This window comes from Scyliorhinus canicula, chromosome 22, assembly GCF_902713615.1.
Source record: "Scyliorhinus canicula chromosome 22, sScyCan1.1, whole genome shotgun sequence".
NCBI classification, from domain to species: Eukaryota; Metazoa; Chordata; class Chondrichthyes; order Carcharhiniformes; family Scyliorhinidae; genus Scyliorhinus; species Scyliorhinus canicula.
This window is the reverse complement of record NC_052167.1, coordinates 9,475,814-9,497,372: the sequence shown is the minus strand read 5'-3', so window position 1 is coordinate 9,497,372 and position 21,559 is coordinate 9,475,814. Positions and strand designations below refer to the sequence as shown.

The following is a 21,559-nucleotide window of genomic DNA, read 5'->3' as shown; positions in this document are numbered from 1 at the left end:
TTCTATATAATTGGAACATAATTTTCGAGCTTTTATACTCGATACCCCGTCCTATGAAGGCAAGGATGCCATATGCTTTCTTTATCACCATTTCCACCTGTGCTGTCACTTATCACCACCTGCATGCCGAGATCTGTGTCTCTCTGCTCCAGATGGCTCTGCCATTTATTTTACAGCTCCGACCTAAATTGGGTCTACCAAAATGCATTACCTCGCATTTGGCCGGGTTAAATTCCATCTGCCATTTCTCTGTCCAATTTTTCAGCCTATCTATATCCTGTTGTATTCTCTGACAGTCTTTATCACAATTAAATTAATGAGACATGACCTCCCTCGTACAAAACCATGCTGCCTGTGGCTAATAAGACCATTCACTTCCAAATGTGCATAGATATTGGGTGGAATTCTCTGCCCCCCCCCCCCCGGGGCCGGGTCGGAAAATCGGCACGGCGCCATGCGAATCTCGACATGACACCCGGGCGTGGATCTCCGCAATGCGGAGAATCGGCACGGCACCGGTCGGGGTATGGGGCGACACTCTGGGCAGGGCCTCCGTAGTGGCCTGGCCCGCGATCGGGGCCCACTGATCGGTGGGCCGGCCTCTCTACCCTCGGCCTCCTTTCCTCCGCGCTGGCTCCTGTAGCCCTGCGCCATTTGGCGTTTTTTCGCCGCGGGGAAGAAGGCCACTGCGCATGCGGCAGTTGCCGCCGGCTCAACTGTGCATGCGTGGATCCCGCAGCGCCAGGTTCAAGCCGGGATCGGCAGCTAGGACGGCGGAGGCCTCTCCAGCGCTGTCCTCGCCACCTGTGGGCTGCAGAATGGGGTCCCGGAACGGGCGCCGATGCCGGAGTAAAGCACTCCCGCTTTTACTCTGGCATCGGCACTTAGCTGCCCATTGGGAGAATCCCGCCCCTTATCTCTGAGAATCTTTCAACAGTTTCACTATCACTGTCATCAAGCTCACTGGCTTATAATTAGCCGGATTTTCCTTACAAACCTTTTTAAATAACGGTACAACATTGGCTACCCTCCAATCTTCTGGGATCTCACCTGTGGCCAACGAGGACGCAAAGATTGCTGTCAGAGGCCAGCCAATTTCATCTGTTGTCTCCCTTGAGCCCTGGTCTTTCACAATTGAGCCCTGGTCTGTTCTGTGATATTCATGCTTCTGATTCAGCAAAGTGTCTGGATGGCAATTGTGAATTGGAATTTAGCAGGTACAGAAGTGGAAGAGAATGTATATAATCGATCTGAAGGGGCTTATATCAGATGATGCGGTCAAGATATCAAGAACTTCAAATTTTGTGCTTTTTAAAAAAACAAATCAGCCTTGTCATCGTTTCAAAGCTTCCCAGTTTGTCCTGTCCAAACTTCTTGAGTCCAACTGTGTCACACTGACTGAAGGTCGGAACCTGCAGGTTCCTTGGCCAGTGTGGCTCAGTCACTAACTGAACAAACTCACTTCCAAACAGGTAAGCTGTATAAAACTTCTAAATTATGCATTTTTGACTTTTTTTCTATTGATAAAGGGAAATAGTACAAATTATTTGGTGTGACATTTCTGATTTAATCGGAAACTGCTGGGGCTGGACCGTTATGCCGCTGTGAGAATCCCGGGAAACCATATTGGAGTAGAAATGCAGTGTTCCTGGGGCCCCGCTCTCCTGATGGGAGGAGATGAGACTACACAATGAAAGCTGCTAGTTGGATTCTTGTCTCAGCTTTGAATAAAATTGGTGACTACTTTTGAATTTAAGTACCGCAGTACTCTGACTAAACTTTCCCTTTAAATTATTTGTTCTAAATTGTTTTCTACGGCACTGACTGTTCTCCACTTGGAATTTGCCTTGAATTAGTTATAACAGGAATTGAGTTATCTGTAGATAAAACTAATCTCAACCATAACTGAACTACACTTGTCTCCTACTGTTGCATTTGGACTAATGCCCATGTGTTCTAGTATTTAAACATGCAGCAGTAACATATCTAGTGGCAAACTTTAGGGCCCAATCTTTCACAGAAAACTCCAAAACATCCAATTCTTAGTACGTTTTATTTTATCAACCTGGGTAAGAAAACTGTTGCAATGTTTTGCTAAGAACAATGCTAAATTGCCCCACAGTGTCCAAAGGTTACGTGAGATTCCTGGGTTACAGGGATAGGGTGGAGGTGTTGGCTTGGGTAGGGTGCTCTTTCAGGGGCTGGTGTAGACTCGATGGGCCGAATGGCCTCCTGCACTGTAAATTCTATGATCCTCTGAGATCAGTAACTTAATACATTGGAGCTAGTTAATCTGTAGTCACCAGTTGTCTGCCTACTGGTACTGCTGGACATTTTAAATGTCAGGTGTTTGGTTGGGGAATGTGCAGTTTTCAGAGTTCGCTGTCTTGCAGTCTAACACTGAAATCTTAAATCAACTTTTTGATCTGTGAGATTGTTTAAGTAGCATGATCAAATAACATAAGAAACCAGGGGAAGACCATACATCCATCGTGCCTGCTCCACCAAGCAATAGGATCAAAGATGATCATCTGCCTCAACATTACTCCCCTGCCCCAACAAGTTCAAAAACTCTTGTTCAGCCTTGAATGAATGACGGAGTCTCCATGGCCTCCTCGCATAGAGAATTCCAAAGATTCACAACCCTCTGAGTGAAGAAATGTCTTCTCCTCTTGGTCTGAAATAGCCTTCCCCTTTACCCTCACACTAACACGAGACTTCATGCAGGAATGACTGTACCATATCGACCCTGTCAACCCCTCTCAGAATCTCATGTTTCAATGAGATCACCTCTCATTCTTCTAAACTGCAGAGTCAAAAATCTAACTTTCTAAAATTGGGAAGTCTTAACAAAAGTAATTCCATGAATGAAAATATATGCACTTGTAAACTTTGTTCCTTCTCCGTAAGGAAACTATACAAAGAAATTTACTGTCAGGAGTTGGAATGTGGGAAACTTGTGTTCAAGTGGGTGTGAAAGCAGTTTGCATGGATTTTCCCTACAATTATATTAGAAGAACCAGTTTAGAAGCAGTGTCATTTTGGACTCTGCGTTCGCTGTCTCTCTCCGCAGATGCTGCGGACCTGTTCCAACACTTCTTTCCTTGCATATGTCTTAAGATATTGAAATACATCAGTATTTGTGCAACATCAGATTGACAACACAAATGCTGACTGCAGAATCGTGTTAAACAGTGTTGTTCATACTGGGAGCAAGTAGATCTAGTTGCACAGACCCATGGTTATGAATCTTTATAGTTTAAGCAGAGTGAAACTGTTTTCAGGGTCTGAGCCAGAGGGTTTGTATTATGGCCTTGTTTTGATGAATATATCGTAACAAGATGAGTGGGTAAGTTGATAAATTGAGCAGTCTGGTTCAGCTGGAAGAGGGCAGCTCAAGTATTTGCCAATGATTTGAAAAAGAAAGTCATGTTGGCATTTCAATAAGTGATAATGTAAAATAATTTCTCCTTTCAAACCGCTGTTGTCTGTGTACTTACAAAAATGCACGATCTGTTTCAATCCTACTCGACCACTTCCTGTCTCTGTGCCCTGACATTGCCGAGGCCTTTGCATTGATTGGGACAATAAAACACTAGCTTAATTCTGTGATGTGGGGCTTCATTATCCTGTTGTTATGATTTAGTGCATTTTAAAATTCTATTAATTGTTCTCCATTTTGTGAATTAGCTCTCTGGATTTTCTAACTTCTGTTCTGACCTTCTTGATTCACTTCCGGTATCTGTCAGATATTTACAAAAATAGCAAGAAGGAAACCACAGAATACAAGCTCCAACGATTCTAATGTTAAGATCAGAAACTGAGCCAAGTTTGAAAAAACTAGGTCTCCTCAGACTACAAAGTGTTATGACAAGATATGATTGGGAGAGAGATAAAATACCAAATGCAGGGGTTAAAATAAACACTGAATACTTCAAAATATTTAATCATCTTTTAAATTAAGACGACGGCTGGGTTATCATCTCACTTTCTGCGGTGAGTTCTTTGAGACCCATTCTTGCTCAAAATGAGGGTTCACAAATTGAGCAGTGGATTCAGGTTGATCTTGATCTTTCCAGCAAGGTCCACTCACGATATGCCAGCAACTTAACAGGGCTGAGAAGCTTTCTCTCCATGCTTGGTTATCTTGGCTTTTGAGCAGACTTTATTTTTTTAACGTGTTTTTATTGGCATTTCATTATTAACAGTAATGTAAAAACATGGTATTACAGTAACAGAGAGAAACATCACAATCTAACCATAAAATACAGAGAATGGAAAAGGAGAAACAATAAACACATGGAATAGTAAGTCAATATACAAATATCGACACTTCTACTCAGCCATGAATGACCTGTGCTCTATTTACATTGTCTGATTGGCTACGGTGCGGGACTCGGCACATGGCTCCATTCTTTGAGTTCCATTTTGTCTCTATCTCCTGGACCAACCTACCTATACTGTGTTGCTCCAGTGATTTATTTGGGGGTCTGCACCTCTCATTTAATAATAATATTTATCATTGTCACAAGTAGGCTTACATTAACACTGCAATGAAATTACTGTGAAAATCCCCTAATCGCCACATTCCGGCGCCTGTTCGGGTACACAGAGGGAGAATTCAGAATGTCCAATTCACCTAACAGCGTGTCTTTCGGGACTTGTGGGAGGAAACTGGAGCACCGGAGGAAACTCACGCAGACACTGGGAGAACGTGCAGACTCCACACAGACAGTGCTCCAAGCCAGGAATCGAACCTGGGACCCTGGAGCTGTGAAGCAACCGGCCTAACCACTGCTACTGTACTGTCCAGGAATGTGTAAGGCCGAGTTCCCCATTTCTCCTATATGGTTTGGGTGTCTCTCTTCTCTTCTCTTTCCCCCTATTGCAAATGTTAATTTTTTCACCCATAGGAACTCGGTTGATTGGAAAACCAGTCTGAGGCTCTGGGTGGTGCTGACGACCTCCCTGGCTATCAGGGAGATGAAAACCAGGGCGTTGCCCTCTCCCTGGGAAGAGCTCTGGATGATCTGATATTCTGAAGATGACCACAAACGGGCATAGCTCCATCTTCAATGCAACCACCCTGGACATGGCTTCAAAGAAGGCCCAGAACCCATTGAGCCTGGGACAGGACCAGATCATGTGTGTGCCTGGTATACACACACACCCTCGCCCGCACATATCCTCAACCTCTGGGAACAATCTGCTCAACCGGGTCTTGGTGCCCCGCCTGCAGTTGCATTAGGCTCAACCTTGTGCATAAGGAGGCGCTGCCTCGGTCCAGAGTCCTGCCCCGATCCAGAGTCCTCCCCCGATCCCCATGCCTAGCTCCTCCCATTTCTGCCGCATTTCGTCAAATGATGATTTTGTCACGATGATGTGACTTGGAGATGCTCAGAGTTTTACAGCACAGAAAGAGGCCTTCTAGCCCATCACATCTGTGCTGGCCTCAAACACAATCCTATTTTCCAGCACTTGATCTGTGTTCATTCCTATGTGTCAGCTGCCTTTGTCCTTGTAGATCATGGAAGTCAGAGGTCTGGGAGGTATTTCTGAAAGCAACTTGAGGAATTGCTTCACTGCATTCTGTAGATAGGTTGCACTCTGCACTGTGTGCCAATGGTGGATGGTTAAACCAGCCAGTGGGCTACTATGGCCTGGATTGTGCCAAGCTTCATGAGTGTTACTGCTGCACCAATCATAGGGAACATAGGAACAGGAGTAGGCTGTTCAGCCTCCCGAACCTGTCCTGCCATTCAATGAGATCATGGCTGATCTGTGACCTAACTCCATATACGTGCCTTTGGCAGCAAGTGAAGAGTATTCTGTCTTCCTCTTGTATGATGTTTGTATGTAAATGGTACAGATGCTGTGGGAGTTGAGGGTAAGGCACTTGCCACAGAACACGCAGCATTTAACCTGTGTTCGTACCGCTACGCTTGTGAGTGGCCCAGGTGAGTTTCTCGTCATCCTCACCAATGCTGCTGAGGCTTGTCAAGGGGAGGTGACCATACATTTTATTTTTGGAAATGAACATGCCTGAAACTGTGTGGCACGAATGTAAATGTGCCATTTATAAACCCACGCCTGGATGTTATCGAGGTTTTTCTGCATGCGAGTATGGACTGCTTCATTATCGGTGGAATTGAGTACGAACTTCACACTGCAATTATCCTGAGCCTTTCTCGCATGGAGTGGTTGAAACTAATCTCTGCATCTTTTAAAAGAAAATTTGATAACATTTTGAACCAATAAAGATGGAAGAGCCAAAGGAAGTTTGCAGAGCTGTGGGATTAGTATCTGATCGATCAAGCAAAGGGATGGCACGGCCAGAATGGGCTGAAAAACCCCCTTCTCTTCAGATTAATAGGTTAGGCAATTCAGAGGACAGTGGGGTTCCTACATGTTGATGACTTCCTCTCCATGGGGCTGGTTTAGCACAGTGGGCTAAGGCAGCTAGCTTGTAATGCAGAACAAGACCAGCAGCGGGAGTTCAATTCCCGTACCAGCCTCCCCGAACAGGCGCTGGAATGTGGCGACTAGGGGATTTTCACAGTAACTTCATTGAAGCCAGCCAGAAGCCGAGTGGGTGCGTGCGGAGGAGGCCTCCTGCATGGGGACCTCCCTCCGGGCCCTCGCCACGGCAGCACTCCCATCCCCACCCAAAAAACACTCCAGCTGCCCAGTGGTGACAGCCACCCTCCAATCCTGGAACCAACTGCGGCAGCAATTTGGCCTGACCAAAATGTCGGACAAGGCTCCCATCTGCAACAACCATAGGTTCACACCAGCACTGACTGACGCCACCTTCAAAAGGTGGAGGCAGCATGGGGGGGACACTGACAGTCAGGGACCTATACACGGACTACAGGATCGCTACACTGGACGAACTGACAGAGAAATTTCGGCTAGCTGGGGAGAATGAGCTACGGTACCTGCAGCTCAAAAACCTCCTACGAAAGGAGACAAGGACGTACCCACAACCGCCACGACAGACACTACTGGAAGACCTACTGGACGCAAGTATCCTAGAGAAAGGGAACTGTAGCGACATGTATGACCGACTGGTAGAAAGGGACGACACCATACTGGACGCAATAAGAATGTAATGGGAGGTCGACCTGGGGATTGAGATAGGGTGGGGACTCTGGAGCGAAGCACTGCATAGGGTCAACTCCACCTCCACGTGCGCAAGGCTCAGCCTGACGCAACTAAAAGTGGTACATAGAGCCCACTTAACGAGAAACCATATGAGTAGTTTCTTCCCGGAGGTGGAGGACAGATGTGAACGGTGCCAAAGAGGCCTGGCCAACTACGCCCACATGTTCTGGTCTTGCCCCAGACTTGTGGAGTACTGGACAGCCTTCTTCGAGGCTATGTCCAAAGTGGTGGGGGTGAGGGTGGAGCCATGCCCAATAGTGGCGGTCTTCGGGGTTTCAGACCAGCCAGATGTATTCCTGGGAAGGAGGGCGGACGCCCTTGCCTTTGCCTCCCTGATCGCCCGCCGTAGAATCCTGTTTGGCTGGCGGTCAGCAGCACCACCCAGAGCTGCAGACTGGCTGTCCGACCTCTCGGAATCTCCCCAAATGGAGAAAATCAAATTCGCCATCCGAGGGTCAGACGACGGCTTCCACAGAACGTGGGAGCCATTCATGCAATTGTTCCGGGACCTGTTTGCGGCCAACTTACAAGAGAATGAATAGTCGGGTGGCCAAGAATCAGGGGAAAATGGACGGGAATCGGGGGAAGGTAGCCGGGGGAGGGGGGGGGGGAAAGAGGGCTATGGGTTCGTTATGGGGGTTTGATGGCTAGCTAAGGCCCAAAACCAAACTATAAATAAATGCCTATAAACATGTGCCTCGGCCATATTGGGGAATATAAAATATGTATGCCGGCTAAAGGAGGCGGCCACAGTTGTTATTACGAAGATGCTTACCTGTAAATATGTTAATTTTTGCGTGTTTTTTTTCTCTCTCTAATAATTTGTAATTTGTTGGATATAAAATATGAAAACCCAATAAAAAACATTTTATAAAAAAACTTCATTGAAGCCTACTTGTGACAATAAGCGATTTATTATTATTAATATGATTATTATTATCATTAGTCCTTTTTAAAGTCCCCAATAGCTGAAAGTTCTTATTTCAATTTGTCGAAAATACTGCTTTGCTTTGTGCAATATAATTTTCATGTGGAATATCATGCCCGTGCTCTAAAACTTGTCGGTCTTGCCTACTATCTGGATTAACCAGCAAGCCTATTGCAATGGAAATGTGACTTGTCCATGAAACTGGCAAACTGCACGGCAGTAATTTTGGCACAGAATCTGAGCAATGGCAGAAATATTCCACTCCTTCAGTTTGAACCTGACTGGAACACTCTTTCTTCATCTCGTTGTCACTGTGCACTTGAGACTTCTTGTTACCCTGGATAGCATTATGAAGAGTAAAATCTTCCCATTGCATTTTGTTCTTAAAAAATGAAATAAAGAGGGCAGCATGGTGGCGCTGTGGGTTAGCACTGCGGCCTCACGGCGCTGAGTTCGATCCCGGCTCTGGGTCACTGTCCGTGTGGAGTTTGCACATTCTCCCCGTGTTTGCGTGGGTTTCACCCCCACGACCCAAAGATGTGCAGGGTAGGTGGATTGGCCACACTAAATTACCCCTTAATTGGAAAAAAATGAATTGGGTAGTCTACATTTTTTTTAAAAATGGAATAAAGAAGCATTGACCATTAAAACTCAGTGAGGCTAATCGCTATGTGAAAGCACGTTGTGTGAGTTGCTTGAAATGTGTGAGTTGCTTGAACTGAGAGCTGTAAGAATCCAGTTCATGCTGAAGCTTTACGGTGCTGCCTGGTTAGTAGAACCAGTTTGAATAATTTTGTCCTGTCATGTGAAATGACTGTGCTGCTTTCATTGAGTGGTTTCAGGAATTATTTTCCATTCTACAGCAGTAGTTTTGTCCTTGTGTAACCGCCAGCATCAACAGGTGATTATTTACCAAAGATAACGTCAAATTCCAGTTTGGAATTTCCTCACCTTAAGACCAGCATGAAACTAGGAGGTGGAACTCTGAAGACTTTTATTTGAATTGAATATGTTCAATTAATCCCAGATCCTCTAATGTAAAACTATCAATTTATCTCTGCTGAATAATGGAGGGTACACCTTGTGCCAACTGAGTTCAGCAATGTTACAGTTTATCACTGCACATTCAACACCTCTTCAGTTTCCCTCCCTCCTTTTCCTGTTGCTGGGGTCTGGTACAGGGCAATGCTCTGGTATCCTGCCCAAGTAACCCAGATAGCATGTGGTGGCATGTTATTTTACCATAAAGAGCATTGCAGTCTCTGCTGTTAATTTGATTTGACTTTTGGGTAGTCTTGCGGCCAGTGAGGGAGGGGATTAAATTTAAACACCCTAATTTTCCTCCCTCACTATTTGTCTGTTAACAGAATGGTGTATTTATTTGCTTCCCCCTTAAACCAGTGGTGTATTTCCCAATCCCTCCGTTTTGGCGCAATCCATAAGACATAGAAGCAGAATTAGGCCACTCGGCCCATCGGGTCTGCTCCGCCATTCAATCATGGCTGATACTTTTCTCATCCCCATTCCCCTGCCTTCTCCCCATAACCCCTGATCCCCTTATTAATCAAGAACCTATCTATCTCTGTCTTAAAGACACTCAGTGATTTGGCCTCCACAGCCTTCTGCGGCAAAGAGTTCCAGAGAAAACGCAAGATAGGATGAACTCGAGGGCTAATTTATATGCATGCCCTCAGCCGTGGGAGGAGCATAGCAAAGTTGCCCCCTTTTTACTTGTACAATAATAGAGGAATTGAGAAAAAAAGATATACAAGGCAAAGACGACGGAGAAAATAATTACTGTCTTGAGTCCAGAGTTGAGAATCAAAGTCCAATGCAGTATTCCTTCACACAGGTCAGCAGGTTGAAAACTGATGCTGGATAATTCACTTTTTCAGTAGAGTTGAAATTGACACCCACAATGATGTGGGCATGTGGAAATTAATACGTCCCAGGTTCGATTCCCGGCTGCGTCACTGTCTGTGTGGAGTCTGCACGTCCTCCCCGTGTGTGCGTGGGTTTCCTCCGGGTGCTCCGGTTTCCTCCCACAGACCAAAGATGTGCGGGTTAGGTGGATTGGCCATGCTAAATTGCCCGTAGTGTAAGGTTAATGGGGGGATTGTTGGGTTACGGGTATACGGGTTACGTGGGTTTAAGTAGGGTGATCATTGCTCGGCACAACATCGAGGGCCGAAGGGCCTGTTCTGTGCTGTACTGTTCTATGTTCTAGGTGGAAAAAGAGTGTAGATAGGGCCAGGCATTCCAGCCTGGACAGAGCCCCTTTTCTGTGCTGCTCCTTGTCGATAGTAAAAATGGCAGACAACTTTGCAACTCCACGAGGCACTTTCTGGTTTTGGAATGTCACATGACTCCCTACTCTCCACGTTGCCTTTGGCAAAGGGTGTATATCCACCTTCTGGGTTTCTGAGATGGTTAAATGCCCCAGCCATTAAGAATTGAAAGAATGGTTGCATAGAGACATAGAAAATTCCGCCATTCATTATGATCATGGCTGATCTTGCTCCCGCATGCTATCTGGGTGAAGACATTTGCGAAGAACAAAGAAGTACAGCACAGGAACAGACCCTTCGGCCCTCCAAGCCTGCGCCGACCATGCTAACCGTCTAACTGAAAACGGTCTACACTTCCGCATCCCACTATTCCTCTATCCCCATCCTATTCATGTATTTGTCCAGACGCCCCTTAAATGTCACTCCTCATCTCTCCTAAATGGTCTACCCCGTATCCTCAGACTGTGACCCCTGGTTCTGAAACACCCACCATCGGAAACATCCTTCTTGGATCTACCCTGGCCGGTCCTGTTAGAATTTTATAGGTTTCTGAGATTCCCCCTCATTCTTCTGAACTTGAGTGAATATTATCCTAACGGATTCAATCTCTCCTCATACATCAGTCCTGCCATCCCAGGAATCTGTTTAGGAAACCTTCACTGCACTCCCTCGAGAGCAAGCACATCCTCAGATATGGATACCAAAACTGCACACATTATTCTAAGATGTGGCCTCTCAAGGCCCTGTATAATTGCAACAAGTCATCCCTGCTCCTGTACTCGCAAATCCTCTCGCTATGAAGGCCAGCATACCATTTGCATTCTTTACTGCCTGCTGTACCTGCATACAGTATCACAGAGTCATAGATGTCTACAGCATAGAAACAGGCCCTTTGGCCCAGCTTGTCCATGCAGCCCAGTTTCTATCATTAAGCTAGTCCCACTTGCCCACATTAGGCCCATATCCCTCTGAACCCACCCTGCCTATGTAACTATCTAACTGTTTTTGAATGGAAAAATTGTACCCGCCTCGACCACTGCCTCTGGCAGCTCATCCAGATGCTCCACCCTCTGTGTGAAGAAATTTCCCCTCTGGTCTCTTTTTATCTCTCTCCTCTCGGCTTAACCCTATGTCCTCTAGCTCTAGACTCCTCTGCCATTGGGAAACGATGTTGACTATCTACCTTATCTATGCTCCTCATTATTTTATAGACCTCTATAAGATCACTCCTAAGCTTCCTACGCTCCCAGGGAAAACAGTCCCAGCCTATCCAGCCTCTCCTGATAACTCAGCCCATCAAGTCTTGGTAGCATCCTCGTACATCTCTTTTGAACTCTTTCTCGTTTAACAATATCCTTCCTATAATAGGGTGACCAGAACTGAAAACAGTATTCCATGTGTGGTCTTACCAATGTCTTGTACAACTTCAACAAGACGTCCCAACTCCTGGGCCCCAACCGACTGGTGTACGAGGACACCCAGGTCTCGTTGTACATTCCCCTCTCTTACTTTATGGCCATTCGGATAATAGTCTGCCTTCTCGTTCTTGTGACCAAAGTGGATAACCTCACATTTCCCCAAATTATACTGCATCTGCCATTCATTTGCCCACTCACTCAACTTGTCCAAATCACACTGAAGGATCTCTGCATCCTCCTCACAGCTCACCCTCCCACCCAACTTTGTGTCATCTGCAAATTTGGAGATATGACATTTTTATCCCCTCATCTAAATCATTAATATATATTGTGAATAGCAGGGGTCCGAGCACCAATCCCTGCGGTACCCCACTAGTCACTGCCTGCCAATTTGAAAAAGACCTATTAATTCCTACTTTGTTTCCTGTCTGCCAACCAGTTTTCTATCCCTCTCAATACACTACTCCAATCTCATGCGCTTTAATTTTACACAATAATCTTTTTATGTGGGTCTTTGTCAAAAGCCTTCTGAAAGTCCAAATACACGACATCCACTTCCTCTTTGTCAACTCTGCTAGCTACATCCTCGAAGAATTTCAGTAGATTTGTCAAGCATGATTTCTCCATCATAAATCCCTGCTGACTCTGTCCGATCCTGTCACTGTTTTCTAAGTGTCTCTTCAGAGATATTGAGGTGCAAGTTTCCGAGATGTTCCTATGGTAGCTCTCTCTTTCAGGGTCAAAGACAGATATGGCTTCAGCTAGTATAATACGGTCCAGTTTATCCAGTGTGATGTCTTAGTCCCCTCGCAGTAATTTGTGATGAACATAGATGTGACGCTGCCCTTCACTAACCTGTTTCCTGTCCTCCCAAAATGTAATGCCTTTAACATCACAAATGCAATATCAACCATTTCACAACCATTTTGATTGGGAAAAGTGTTAATCATTTTGTGGTTTTCAAGGTGTTCAATCACAGAAACTGGTCCCATTGCTTTTGACTTGTCTTCTGTTTTTCATTTCTTAATAATCCTGTTTTGCTGGAACTGATTTGAGTACAATTCAAGTAATTGCTGCTGTATGAGATGCTGTTTTACATTAAGGACTAGCTGGTTTAGATTGCTAATACTGACTCTTAAATAAGTTAGTGCTAAATCAGTAGAAGTTGCATACCTGAACATTTCAAAGTAGCAGGATAACCGACACCAATCATTAACCTAGATTGTTGGAATTTGCTCAAATGTGCATTTCCAGTTTAAGGCAAACTTGGGAAGGAGCAATGTTCAGCAATTATTCCAATTGCTCAACTCCATTCAGGAATGGGATGTGTGTGTATCAAGCATACGTTTGTGAAATGCTGCACAGATTATCACTCGTGGAATAAAATATTGCCCAGTATACCTACTTCAATTAAATCTGTTTTCATTGGAAATTTCAGACAGAAGTGAAGTCTCATTGACCATCAGATATGTTTTCACTGGGCAGAAACTCTGCCAGAAAGATGAGCCTTTTAATTAATACAAAATGCAATTTGAGTGACAGTCTCAAATATGTTGATAATGGCTTTGCGGCCCACTGCAACACTTGGGGCATAGAATCAGTGCGGTACATTGTCAAAAATGCTGCCTTTTTGATGGGACGTATCAGAGACCATGTCTGCCTGTGTGGCTGAAAGTTGCAGATCTCTCTGTGCTTTCTGAAGGACTGGAAGTTCCATGAAAAGACAACCAAAATGTAATCGACTGCTATTCATCTCATTACAGTTTGCGGAATCTTGCACTGTTAGTCTCTGGGGGTGAAAATAATTAATTGTGATGGGCTTGAGAAAAACTACAGTCGTGGATACAACTCCTTTGATTGTTTCCAGGATTATTATTTATCTTGTGAATCACATATAAATGTGGGATTCTGCTTGTGCAGTAAAATGACTTGTGAGCTGTTATCCAGGGCTGGAACAAGAACTTAAACGTTCAGATAATCGGGAGAGAGGAGGCTGGAGAAAGGAGAAATAAAAGATTTAAATCTAAGGGAGCGATTCAATGGTCTTGTCGCATCGCCAAGTCGGGTCACCAATAGTTCCTTCACGAGACGTTGCAATCTGGAGCTCTCCCTTGCTGGATGAGATCCAGATGATGAAATGAAAAATTGAAATGAAATTCACTTATTGTCACAAGTAGGCTTCAAATGAAGTTACTGTGAAAAGCCCCTAGTCACCACATTGCGGCGCCTGTTTGGGGAGGCTGGTACGGGAGTTGAACCGTGCTGCTGGCCAGCCGTGGTCTGCTTCAAAAGCCAGCCCCTTAGGCTCATTTAGATACGCCTGCGCCAATGCTCCTGAGGCCAGGGAACAAAGTAATAATTTTTCATCTTTATTGTCCAAAGTAATTTTTCATTAACACTGCAATGAAGTTGCTGTGAAAATCCCCTAGTTGCCACATTCCGGGGTCTATTCAGGTACACTGAGGGAGAATTCAGAATGTCCAAAGTATCTAACAGCATGTCTTTTAGGACTTGTGGGAGGAAACCGGAAAACCCGGAGGAAACCCTGCAGCAAAAACCCGTGACTGGGAGACCTCTCCATGGCGCTGTTTGGCACTGTCCACACAGATGTGGACCAGATGTAAGGCCAACTGGCAGGCATCTCCTGGGTGTTTGGGCTCTGGGCAGGGTGGTACTCCTGGCATCTTGGCACTGCTACCTGGGCATCCTGTCAGTGTCAAGGTGCTTAGGTGCCAGGTCGCTTGGGCCCGGGGGTGTCCTGCTCTTAAGAGGTTGGGTGGGGCCTTGAGGAGCCCCCAAGAGATTAGTTGGGGGGGAGGGGGTTGTTGGAGACCGCGGTGGGTATTCCGAGGGGGGGTTGAAAGAAAATGCTGAGATCGTCAATGCAGGAGGTGAGGTAAGTGCAACCGCGGTGGGGCATTCCTGACCGAGGCCAAAGTAAACTGGAGTCCCGTTACATAGCGGGGTCGTTCTCAATGCTGCATGTGCCGAGTAAGACCCTGCTATTTGTGCTCAAAACAGGACACTTTTTGGCGGGGTTAAATCCCGTCTGTTCGGGTCCTTCCTGTTTATTCCCTTATTATTTTTCCTTGTATTTTTTGCCGTTGCGTTTTTGATCCATGGATGATTGATTGGCATGTCTTTTTAAGTCAAGCGGCCTGTATCTTTAATTCAAGCAAGAAGAATCTGGAAGGCTGTGCTGTTTAAACTAGAAGCCGCAGACTGACTGGCATCAGTGATAGACATGAATTGAGACTCTGCTTGAGTTAACTGGCCAATGAATTTGCCCAAAAGGCTGCCCTCTGCCCGAGAACAGGTGGTGATTGATACTATTCCACTGGGGTACTTTTCAGAGTTCCAAAGTTTGAGTTTGGTTTCGGTGTTGACGCTGGCAGCAAGTAGGAGACAGGAACCTCTGTTTTTCCCTCGGAAGGCTGTGTTTCTGATCCGGCAAGGAGTCTGGATATTTACAGGAGAACCATTACAGACTGTGCAAGCAAAGTCTAGACTCCACTGCCTCCAGAAAAGGCAGATATGAACCGACCAACTCTCTCTCCAGAAACACAGAGGCTTTGAAAGCAAAGTTTGATGTGAAGCAAAGGGCCTCTCCAGGAAAAGCTGTGAGTAAAGCATTTCTAATCTCACAAAACCTGAGTGAATGAATCTGCAAAGATCATTACGGGCTATAAGCTTGAAAGCTTGCTGTGAAGAAAGTGTGCTTAAAAAACACTATCTAGAGCAAAGACTTAACTTTTGACTTTTATCATTATTATTTTACCTCTCTTTCCCCCCCCCCCCCCCCCCCCTCCTTCATTTGTCTGTCTTGTATGGGCAGGTAGAGGGTGGGGGCAAGTTAAAGTGGGTATTTGGTCTTGTTCGTCATTAACCAGTTGTATTCACTGCAAATTTCATTGTTCTTGTTATCAATAAACAGTAATAGTGTTTACATTGACAAACCTGGTGACTGTGATTATTGGCTGGTGACTCCAAGGCAAGTGGGACTGGAATTGACCGTGAACTAGCCCAGGGTGTCATAACACATCCTAAATAAATTCAGCTGCAGTTAAGGAGGAGGAAACTATAAACATGAGTTTGTTTATTGAAAATTGTTCTGAACCTTTTTTTTTGTTCTGCAGAAGCAAAGCACCAAGACCCATTGAGAGAAGGAATTGAGAAAAACAGTTTTCCTAAGAACAAGAATGCAACTGAAAATGAAAAGAAACCTAAGGCACCTAGTTCGATGCTGTCTAGCTTTAAAACTGATGGATCACCCTCAGATAGTTGGGATGAGATCATGAAGAGCTCAGGTTCCCCCTCTGAAATACTTCAGATGACAGAATTCCAGCCATGGGTTGGGGGACTTGGCCGAATGCCCTGTGTCAAAAATGAAACCTCGGACTGCAGGCAGAGCAAACAGGACATTTCCTTAAATCCCGACAAACGTTTGGAAATAAAAAGTAAGCATGGAATTTTTGGACGGGTGGAACGTACGATCTTAAAGGTTGAAGAAATAGAGAATGATTTGCAGCCCCTCAGGTCAAACTGCAGGACATACTGTCGATCAAATAAAGGTAAAGCAGGAGGTGCTGGCATAACAAATTTTGATAAAATAATTGATGGCACTGGGAAATCTGCACAGGCTGACCTGACATTGGGCAAAGAAAGCCTAAAACCAGACACCAAAATTTCATCAGGGACAACAGGAAAGATGTCTACAGCTCGGACTGCAAAAGACACCATCACCTTGCCCTCATCTTATCTGTCTCCTTGCAATGTCACACTTCAGGACACCACGGACCGGAGCATGGATGAGTTCACCACCGGTGCAGCTGACCTGGGAGAGGCAGGCCGGTTGCGGAAAAAAAACGAAGCTGCGGCGAGTAAGACCACAGTCAGGTTCCGACCAACCCAGTCTAAATCCAAAAAGGATGCAAAGCTTGAGTTCTTTGGGTTTGATGAACAGGAGGGAGAGGAAGATTCCCTCCAATCCATTGGTGGTGCCGCCAACTATAAAATCAAATACTTTGGTTTTGATGATCTTAGTGAGAGCTCTGATGAGGATGATGGCACCGAGCCCCAAGGCAGACGCAAGAAGAAAGCTTCAACTAGAATGGATGAAATTGTGGAACTCCTATCGAGCTCTGAATCAATGAGTGACTTTCAAGGTAGTCAGCCACTGTCTCAGGATAGCATTATTACAGGTGGGTGATATTCACATCAAATATTGAATGGTTTGCGTAGAAATTTATGATCAACTTTAGGTTGCATCCACTTCTGTTGCTGCAAGACAGCTGCTTTGATGGAGTCGGGAAAGCCCATTTGCAGATAGGAATATAGGTTTACGGGACCATTCAGCCCCTCGAGTATGTTCCATCCATCAATTGGATCATAACTGATCTGCCTCTTACTGCTGGTGAAACGGAGTTCTCCGATATTTAGCACGAAGCTAACAGTTGCCAGACAGATTTGCTAAAGGCTTGCACTTCTCCTAATCCTACCATTATTTTCTGAGTGCTCACTTATCACATCCTTCAGAATTGTTATGAGCATTTTCCCTACTCCTGTCGAACAGGCCTGTAATTGCCTTTTTTCTCGTGTCCTCCTTATTAATACCTCCTACCATTGTAGTTTCATTCATTTAGATTTAAGATCCTGGGTTTGGATTGAACCACATCACTTCCAAACTTAATGTAAAATTCCCAACATATGGTCACTCTTCCCGAAAGGTTCCTTCAGCCAAGCTTAATTAGCACTTTCTCATTGCATGATACTAGATCTAAAATAGCCCATTTTCTAGTTAGTTCCTCAACATACTGTTTTACTGTTCTAGAAAACCACCATGTATACATTTCAGAAATTGGTCCTCCACAACATTAGTGCTAATTAGGTTTACCCATTCTATATAGATTGAAGTTCCCCACGATTAATGTATAGTAGTACGCTTGTTGCACGCACCTCTAATTTCATGATTTACACCATGCTCTACATAGCCACTACTGTTTGATCGATAAACAAAAATCAAGAGAGTGAGCATGTAGATATGGAACTCTGGGATTGAGACTGCGAGGTTCTTGGGCACATTGATATGGGGAGCAACAATATATTAGAGCTATTGGCAGGCTTAAAAGCAGGCACATCTCCAGGTCTGGATAAATTGTGTCCCAGGATGCTGTGGGAGGCGAGGGAGGAGATTGCGGGGGCTCTGAGCCAAATTTTTAATTCCCCTCTGGCCACAGCGGAAGTGCCAGAGGACTGAAGAACAGCTAATGTGGTCCCACTATTTAAGAAAGGTTATATAGAGAAATACAGCACAGGCCCTTCGGCCCACGATGTTGTGCCGAACTTTTGTCCGAGGTTAATCATAGAATTTTGGACACTAAGGGCAATTTTTCATGGCCAATCCACCCAACCTGCACATCTTTGGATTGGAAAGGTTGTAGAGTTAAACCCGGGAACTACAAACCAGTGAGTCTTGCGTCAGTGTTAGGAAAACCTGGAGAGAATTCTGAAGGAGAGAATCTATCTCCACTTGGAAAGGAAAGATTTGATCAGGGGTAGGCAGCATGGCTTTGTCGGAGGGAGATCATGCCTAACAAATTTGATTGAATTTTTTGAGGAGGTGGCCAGGTGTGTAGATGAGGGTAGTGTAGTTGATGTAGTTTATATGGATTTCAGCAAAGCCTTTGACATGGGTGTCACATGGGTGACTTATAAAGAAGGCAAATGCACAGGGTAATTTGATACGGTGGATTCAAAATTGGCTTGGCTGTAGGAGACCCGTTGATAATAGAAGTCTGCTTTAGTGACTGGAAGCCAGTGTCCAGTGGTGTATCACAGAGATCTGTGCTGGGTCCCCTATTATTCTTAATTTATATATTATTTATATGACTGTGAGATCAGTTTGCAGATGACAGAGGTTGTCTTTTTTTTTGTTCATGGGTATGGGTGTCGCTGGCTAGATTTATTGCCCATCCTGAGGGCATTTAAGAGTCAACCACAGCTGTAAGTCTGGAGTCACGTGTAGGACAGACCAGATAGTAAACCAGATGGGTTTTTATGACAATCGACAATGATTTCATGTCATCTTTAGACTTTTAATTCCAAGTGTTTTTTATTGAATTCAAATCTGCCATGGTGGGATTCGAACCCTGTTCCCCAGAGCATGACTGTGGGTCTCTGGATTACTAGTCCAGGGACAACACCACAATGCCACTGTATCCCCTTGGATTGCAGGGAGATATAGATGGGATGGTCAAATGGGCAGATAGGTGGCAGATGGAATTTAACCCTGAAAAGTGTGAGCTGATACACTTTGGAAGGAGTAATATGCCAAGGCAGTATTCAATGAACAACATGACATCGGGAAGTTCTGAAGAACAAAGGGATCTTGTTGTGTTTGTCCAGAGATCTCTGAAGGCAAAGGGAAGGTTAGTAGGGTGGTGAAAAAGGCATGTGGGACACTTGCCTTTATCAAACAAGGCATGGATTACAAAAGCAGGGAGGTCATGTTGGAGTTGGATAGAACTTTGGTGAGGCCACAGCTGGAGCACTGTGTGCAATACTGGTCACCACATGTGATTGAAAGATGTGATTGCACTGGAGGGGGTGCAGAGGCGATTCACCCGGATGTTGCCTGGGATGGAACATTTGAGTTATGAAGAGAGGTTGGATATGATTGGGTTGTTTTTATTGGAGCAAGACTGGGGGGCAATCTATTGAGGTGTACAAGATTTGAGTAGTATGGACAGTGTGGATAGGGAGCAGCTGTTCCTCTTAGTTGAAGGATCAGTTACGAGGGGACACAAGTTCAGGGTGAGGGGTGGGAGGTTTGGGGGGGGGTGGTTTTGAGGGAAAACCTTTTTACCTACAGGATGGTGACGGTCTGGAATGCATTGCCTGGGAGGGTGGGAGAGGCGGGTTGCCTCTTCCTTTAAAAAGTACCTGGATGAGCACTTGGAAGGTTTTTTTCATGTGTCGGTGCAGACTCGATGGGTTGAAGGGCCTCTTCTGTACTGAGATATTCTGTGATGCCAGTTTTTGCTGGCCCTTTCTGTTTCATAGCTTCTCCCAAGCTGATTCATAGCAACATAGGAACAAAGAGTAGGACATTCAGCCCCTCAAGCCTGTCCCACCATTCAATGAGATCATGGCTGATTTCTGGCCTAACTCCATACACTTGCCTTGGGCCCATATCCCTGAGAATTTTGTTAAGCAAAGATATTATTGTGGGCGGCACGGTAGCATAGTGGTTAGCACAATTGTTTCGCAGCTCCAGGGTCCCAGGCTTGATTCCCGGCTTGGGTCACTGTTTGTGCGGAGTCTGCACGTTCTCCCCGTGTCTGTGTGGGTTTTCTCCGGGTGCTCCGGTTTCCTCCCACAGTCCAAAGATGTGCAGGTTAGGTGGATTGGCCATGTTAAGTTGCCCTTAGTGTTCAAAATTGCCCTTAGTGGTTACTGGGTTATGGGGATAGGGTGGAGGTGTGGGCTTGCGTAGGGTGTTCTTTCAAAGAGCCGGTGCAGACACGATGGGCTGAATGGCCTCCTGCACTGGAAATTCTATGAAATTCTATGAAATTATCGATCTCCGATTTAAAATTAGTAACTTCCAGATTCCGCTGTTTGTGGGAGAGAGTTCCAAACTTCTACCACCCTTTGCATGAAGAAGTGCTTCCAGACATCTTTCCTGAGCGGTCTAATCCTCAAAGAACATAGAAAACTACAGCACAGAACTGGCCCTTCGGCCCACGATATTGTGCCGAACGTTTGTCCTAGATTAAGAACAAATTAATCTACACCCCCTCGTTCTATGTCCCCTAGGTTTAGAATATACAACCATTGGAAATGGTTTATCTTTATCTACCCTGTGCTTTCCTGTCCTTGCCACTTCCTGATCTTCTGATCTAAGATCCTCCCTCACTAATGTCTTTCATTAAGTGTTCCCCACCTCCTTTTCACTTTTGCCTATCCTTCCTAAATGGCAACATGTTTGAACATGCAATTCTGAGTGTTACGATCCCAGTTGATGTTATAACTGGACGGGAAGATCCCAGAATGGAACACTGGCTCAAAAGATCGTAACTTTTAATTTTTTTCTATAAAATGTGGAGGAAGAGTCACAGGACCGCAAATTAGTTTTTACAACACAAAAAAACATTTATTAAAGGTGGAAGTTTTGGATTATAATACAATATCTAGTTTAACAATTACACACAGGTTTTAGGATTAACATGGAGCACAGACTTCATCTTAATCAATAACGGCTTCATTATCAGACAGCCCCTTTTAAGCACACGAGATGACTGGATAAATACACTGTTCACTCTGAACCCCAAGTGAATGTTTATGGGTGTCTCCTTGGAATCCCCCAGATGATTGTCAAGTGAGTTTCCAAACTTCACATCCAAAAATACAGTTTCAACTCTTCTCTTGTAACTATGCTTTCCTTTAGCAGTTGGTATTCTAAAATCCAGACCAGGTTTTTTAAATGAGACATTTATATACAGCTTCTGCTCCACTTTTAGCAGTGAATCCAGTCCAGGATTCCACACCAACCCCTTTAGGATTTCTTTGTCTTGACTGCCGCGTAAACAGCTCCAAATTGCTTTAACTCTCGATTGTCAGACTGTATTAAAATGGCATCAGGCATTTGATTTGTCTTTGAAGGCTCCTATCCCACTTTAAACCTGGTTACTGCAATTGTCTGTGATGCAGAACACATCAACAATACCTTGGCCTCTGCTCACTTAACACCAGGTGTCTTA

At 45.0% G+C, this 21,559-nt stretch overlaps 1 protein-coding gene across 1 annotated transcript in view; it reads left to right on the top strand.

Moving 5' to 3' along the window:
* The window catches only part of LOC119956167 (wings apart-like protein homolog), a 175,216-nt gene that overhangs the window by 49,916 nt on the left and 103,741 nt on the right, over window positions 1-21,559 (top strand). The window contains exon 3 of the mRNA XM_038783092.1: window positions 15,935-16,999. Coding sequence (XP_038639020.1) covers window positions 15,935-16,999 — 1,065 coding nt within the window. The remainder of the gene's footprint in view (window positions 1-15,934; window positions 17,000-21,559) is intronic.